General features: G+C 45.1%; 1 protein-coding gene across 1 annotated transcript; it reads right to left on the minus strand.

Annotated features, from left to right (window-relative positions):
- Positions 1–1,531: 1,531 nt before the first annotated feature.
- LOC136653578 (olfactory receptor 6X1-like) lies at positions 1,532–2,518 on the minus strand. The gene has a single exon (XM_066630470.1). It carries the CDS (start codon positions 2,516–2,518, stop codon positions 1,532–1,534), a length of 987 nt encoding a protein of 328 aa, XP_066486567.1.
- Between the last annotated feature and the right edge of the window lie 2,933 nt (positions 2,519–5,451).

Below are 5,451 nucleotides of genomic sequence, written 5' to 3' on the forward strand. Positions count from 1 at the left end.
GACAGGAGCAGGGTCTTGCTTAACTGAGGTACGTGACACGAAGACAGGCAACCTGCATACTAGGGGAACACAGCCAGGATAGGCAGGAGAGAGTGCGCACTTGTTTCAGATACAGGTGTTTTTTCAACTCTGTTTCAGTAGGGAACTCAAGAAGGCACCTTTGGCAGGTGTTTTGGCCAAGTCCTTGCAGGTTCCAAAGACTTTTTACTTTTATGTCAGTTCCAAAGACTTTTCACCTGACAGAAGGACTGTGGAAGCACCTCTGTAGCACCTCTGATAGGTGGGAGTGGAACCTTCCATTGTAATGACAATATTGACAAATGGACATTCATTGTTACCCACATGAACATATTACTGTAGTAGGGCTGTTTTGTCTTGGAAAGGGGGAAGGTCTCCATCCTTCCGGTTTGCGTAGGGACAATAAAAGCTGATTCACTAAACTACTGATTAGTGAAATACACATTACTCCCATACCCGCAAATAAAGAGACCAGACTTCGGCTTCCATGAAAATGGGCCACTTTATTAAGTCTTACACTGCAGCAGGGCAATAAATTATAACAACCAACGTGTGGGACTATATGGGGGAAACGGTTCTAGCCGTCTGCCTCCTCATGTGATCTCATTGAGCATACCACCTGGCTCGGGGCCCCAGCTGTCAGTTGCCAGCTCAGGTCTTTCAATGCCACCCCCAAAGGGGGCAAGGCAGCCGGACTTCAGACCAGTCGACAGAGCCTCACCGGCCCGACAGTCCAGGCAACGGGTTCGCCTGCCTGCCTGCCTCCTGGAGCCGGACAGGCATCATGGGAGCGGTTCAGGCTCACCCCTCACCTTGCTGCCTTGGATGGACACCGAGCCAGATACCTACCTACCCAGCCCCGCACGTATCCTGCCCCACACGACTGAAAGTGACCTAACCCTTCTTGGACCTAAGGACTGCACCACCCATTGCCAGTCTGAGGCAGGCGAAAAAACAGTCAGGATGACTGCAAAAAATTCCTACCTGGCCCTTGAAAAGCGACCAGCTAATCCCAGACTGGTTAACAGGCGGGAGGGTGGGGTTGCCAGCTGGGAGCAAACTGAGCCCAGTTGGAGCACGCGATCCAGGCTGGCGCTCTGGCCCCGCCTTCCCCCAGCCGCAATAGCCAATCGTGGCTCAGCCTCAGCCTGGAGGCACGAGGCAGGGAGGGGGGTAATCGGCCGCTGGCGCCGAAGTGTCGCCAACAGCTGTTGGGAGAGCTGAGTTGGGAAGGACGAGTACATATTTTTATAGGTTATGCATTGCTTGCGTCCTCAACCTGAACCCTGTTGTGACCTTTCTTTCAATTAACAGCTTCTATTCCTCTGTCCTGCTAAATAAACAAATGCATACAACTGATGGTTTCCTATTGGTCAGGAAGAGGATAGAAATACTGTGCCTTGCAATTTCCACAGCTCCAAATCCTATATGCACTAACCTGGCAGAAAGTCCCATTCAACTCAATGGGACATCCTACTGAATCGATATGCGTTAGGATTGCATTGTGTATCTCCTATTTGTGGGCCTCTCTGCTGGCTTTGCTCACACCGAATAATTTCTCTTTGAAGCAACTTCCCTTTTTGTAAACGGCCCTCCTGAACGCCTGCTTCACTTCCACATTCCTGATGGTGTATATAAAAGGGTTCAGCATGGGGGCGATGACTGTGTTCAAGACAGCTACCGCCTTGCCGAAATGAAATGAGGAGTGAATGTTTGGCCGGATGTACATAAACATAATAGCCCCGTAGGTAATGGAGACCACAGTTAGGTGAGAGGTGCAAGTGGAGAAAGCTTTCTGGCGGCCACTTGCAGAGGGAATGCGCAGGACAGAAGAGATGATGAAGAGATAGGACACCACAATCAGAAGGAGAGTTATAAGCACAATGAAGATGGCCAACAGTAGTCCTAGGAGTTCAAGGTGGAGGGTTTCTGAGCAGGATAAACTTAAGACTGGCCCAATGTCACAGAAATAGTGATCTATGATGTTGGAATCACAGAAGGGTAAAGTCCAAACCATGACAGATTGGAAGAGTATTTCTACAAATCCTCCCAGCCAGGATCCTACGGCCAACTGGATGCAAAGAGCTTTGGTCATGATAACTGAATAGCGCAGTGGATGGCATATTGCAATGTAGCGGTCAAAGGACATCACGGTGAGGAGGAGGAGCTCAATGGTTCCAAAGGAAAAGATGAAGAAAAGTTGAGCCATGCAGCATTGGTAGGAAATGGTGGTCCTTTCACTGATAAATGTCTGCAGTAATTTGGGGACCACGGTGGAGGAATAGCAAATCTCCAGAAAGGCCAGGTTGCACAAGAATCCATACATCGGTGTGTGGAGTTTGGGATCCAAAAAGATGAGGAGGAGGATGAACCCATTTCCCAGCATGCTTAGACTGTACATTACAAGAACCACAGAGAAGCAGAGGCTCCGTACGTGGTGAAGAGAAGGGAAGCCCAGAAGAAGAAATCCCACAACTGTGGAACTATTCCTCACTTCCATGACTTCATAGGACCAGCTCAGTTATCAGGATGTATTACAGAAGATAAAAGAAATTTAGTTCCATTCTGTGTTTTTGAGGACTCAGATGTGGACATATAAGATCATTTGTGTATCTTCTTTTTTTAATCTGGTAGGTAAAGGAAGACTGTTAGCAGACATTAATATCTTAGCTCATATAAGTGACTCAAAAGGCACTCTCATTGCATGTTATGGTCAGATAGAGGGAAGATGTCGGGGATTTTTGTTGGGAAGGAGGTCCCATTTTTTAAAATTGTTTTTGTTAGGACTTAAAAGAACGTTATATTTTCACCCTTGGCCTGCCTGGTCTGTGTTCACAGATAATTCAGTGGATTTTCATGCATCTTCATTCTATAGATGCTACTGTAGCATTGACTGTGGGCGGGAGGTCTGGTCTGGGGGTCTGGTTTACAGGGTTGAGCTGCTGTTATGCCTGAAGATATCATCTGAAGATCACCTGTTCAAGATCCCCGGAAGCCCCTTTAACAGCAAGACCTTGACAAGCTGAGCAGAGCTCTTTTGGGTGAGAGCCAATGAAGCTGGCTCTGAATCTCTTTGTGTGGGATGAGATGGCAGCCAGATTATGACCAGACTTTGAGAAGATCCACCTGGAATGTAATCAATTCTTGAAAGGTAGAACTTCTCTGTTCGTTGTAAAAACTCCTTCTGGGGTTTAGAGAAAGCCTGCCTATGTAAACCGACTTGAATAAAGCCAAAGGAGCAGCGCAATGACCAGAAAGGCGGTATATAAATATCTGTTGTTATTATTTTTAATTATTATTTGTCTATCTCATCTATAGCATGTGAAAAGCCTCAAATAATATCCTATACATTATATGCTCAGAACAAAGACAGAGATTAAACTTCTTAAACTGAGATTGTTTAGGTTTCTGATCAGAAACAAATCAAAACTTGATGAAGACAGGGTTTATCATGAGATATAAAAATATAAGTTATCAAGTTACTATTAACTTTCCTCAAGAAATTCAGGGATGAGCAGTGATGACTGCATTTGGGGGGGGTGTGGTGTTTTTAAGTGCTTAAGCAGAAGCACACAGAAAGCCTTGGTGCGATGGCAATTGCGGGCAAACCCTCCCTTGTTGGCAAACCGACAGGGATGCTAGTTCCCAGGCTGAAGTGTGACAATAGCTGATACAGCACTCTGTGAAGAAGCACCCATTGTTCTCACCCCTGTATGAGATTCTAATGTGGCTTTATCTGAGAACTGAATGTAGCTGTTAATGTTGCAAGCACAATAAAAACGCAGGAGGAGGCTAGTAGAATCAGCTTTTCTCTCTCTCTGCTTTTAATCTAAAAGTCTGTCTCTCGTCTCTTCCTTGGCTCCTTGATTCTTTCCTGCACTTATCCAGCAACCTAGCCCGGGCGCTTGGTTGCTCCCCCAAGGGTCACTGCAACATCTGGTGTCCGAGCAGGGACATCTAATCCTAGAACAGGACTTCTAATCCCAGAACAGGAACCTCTAATCCTAGAACAGCGACCCTCTGCAACAATCAGGTACAGTAGACAGGCTGCTTGTCCACTGGTGACCTCCCATTCATTGCTTTGACTTTCTGTTGCTCCAGGTTTCAAACCCTCAGAGTGCTTCTGCTTTAGCACTCTCCCTCAGGCAACAAGATACAGTCTTGTGTGTCTCCCAGGCAGCCTTGCGTTGCTACATTTGGGTTTATTCTGACTCTCTAACTTCTCACTGCACCTGTTCTTACAAGCATCCTGACTCTGAAGTCAAGTTGCTTCTCAACGCTATTGTAGCTATACCAGGCGCCCAGACGTGGGGCCAGCCAAGTATAGCAAACAAGCTGCTTTACTCTTTCCTATATCAAGTAGCCTGTTTCAGGTTGCTTCCCATTCATTGCTTCACATGACCCTGAAAGAGGGGGCATGATAGCAGCTAGCTTACCCGCCTTGCACAGGTTACAGAGCTCATTCATCCTGACTTCAGGATCCAGGTAAGTATAGCATTGGTAAGTATGGGTATAAGCTTATCAATATCGAAGCAATGATTTACTGTTTCTCTTTAGCAAAGCTCAGCACCATGTTTCCTCCCAAAAGGTCACAGACTTAATTTGCCATCCAAACTTATGCTCTACAAGTAGAGCTGCAAACACAGTCAGAGGAAATAAACAGTGCTACAAGCCCTCTTCCGCCAGACTATACATCAGCTTATATTTCTCTTTTTCCTCCTCTATACCAACCCAGCTAGAACAAGCAGCCATCCCATACAGAAACCATGGCTCAAAACACAATAGCATCAAAAAACTTAATAGCAGAGGAGTCTTTAAAGCTGTCCATAGTTCTCCCTGTAAAACAAGGTCAGAATGCCCAAAGGCAAACAGTCAAAAAACAGAAAGCTCTCCCCCATTCTGTGCCAAAAGAGGTACAGATTACACTTAAAAACAGTTAGCATCACTAGCATAGATGCTGAAGAATTACAAAAAGGTACAACACATACATATCTTTTAGTTCCCTATGGTTGGAAGTTCCTAAGAACCCCTGCACAGAATACAGTATAGCTCAGTAATGTTCCAACCACTTAAAAAGAAAGCCAGAAGTATCAGTAGCTAAGTTTTTTCCAAAAGCATGCTAAACAGCCCAAAGCATGTTAAATAGCCCAACTTCGTGTCAGCTAAGTGTAAATTAAACCTTATAGCCATTTATCATATGGATTTTAATAGCAGGTTCCCAAGTAAATCCTTTTTTCCTACAGGACCTGCCTTAAATTTCACAACAGTTTAGTTTTTATATAGTACCAAAAAAGTGCTAACACAAGCACTTTATTTGTAGTAAAGAGTATAAAGTGTTATTATTTCATGTTGTACCTGCAACACCTGAATTAAAAGTCCCCCAACAGTTAACTTTGGTGTAATTGCAACATTTAGAAGCAACATTTGTAACAA

This window comes from Tiliqua scincoides, chromosome 5, assembly GCF_035046505.1.
Source record: "Tiliqua scincoides isolate rTilSci1 chromosome 5, rTilSci1.hap2, whole genome shotgun sequence".
In the NCBI taxonomy this organism is placed as follows: domain Eukaryota; kingdom Metazoa; phylum Chordata; class Lepidosauria; order Squamata; family Scincidae; genus Tiliqua; species Tiliqua scincoides.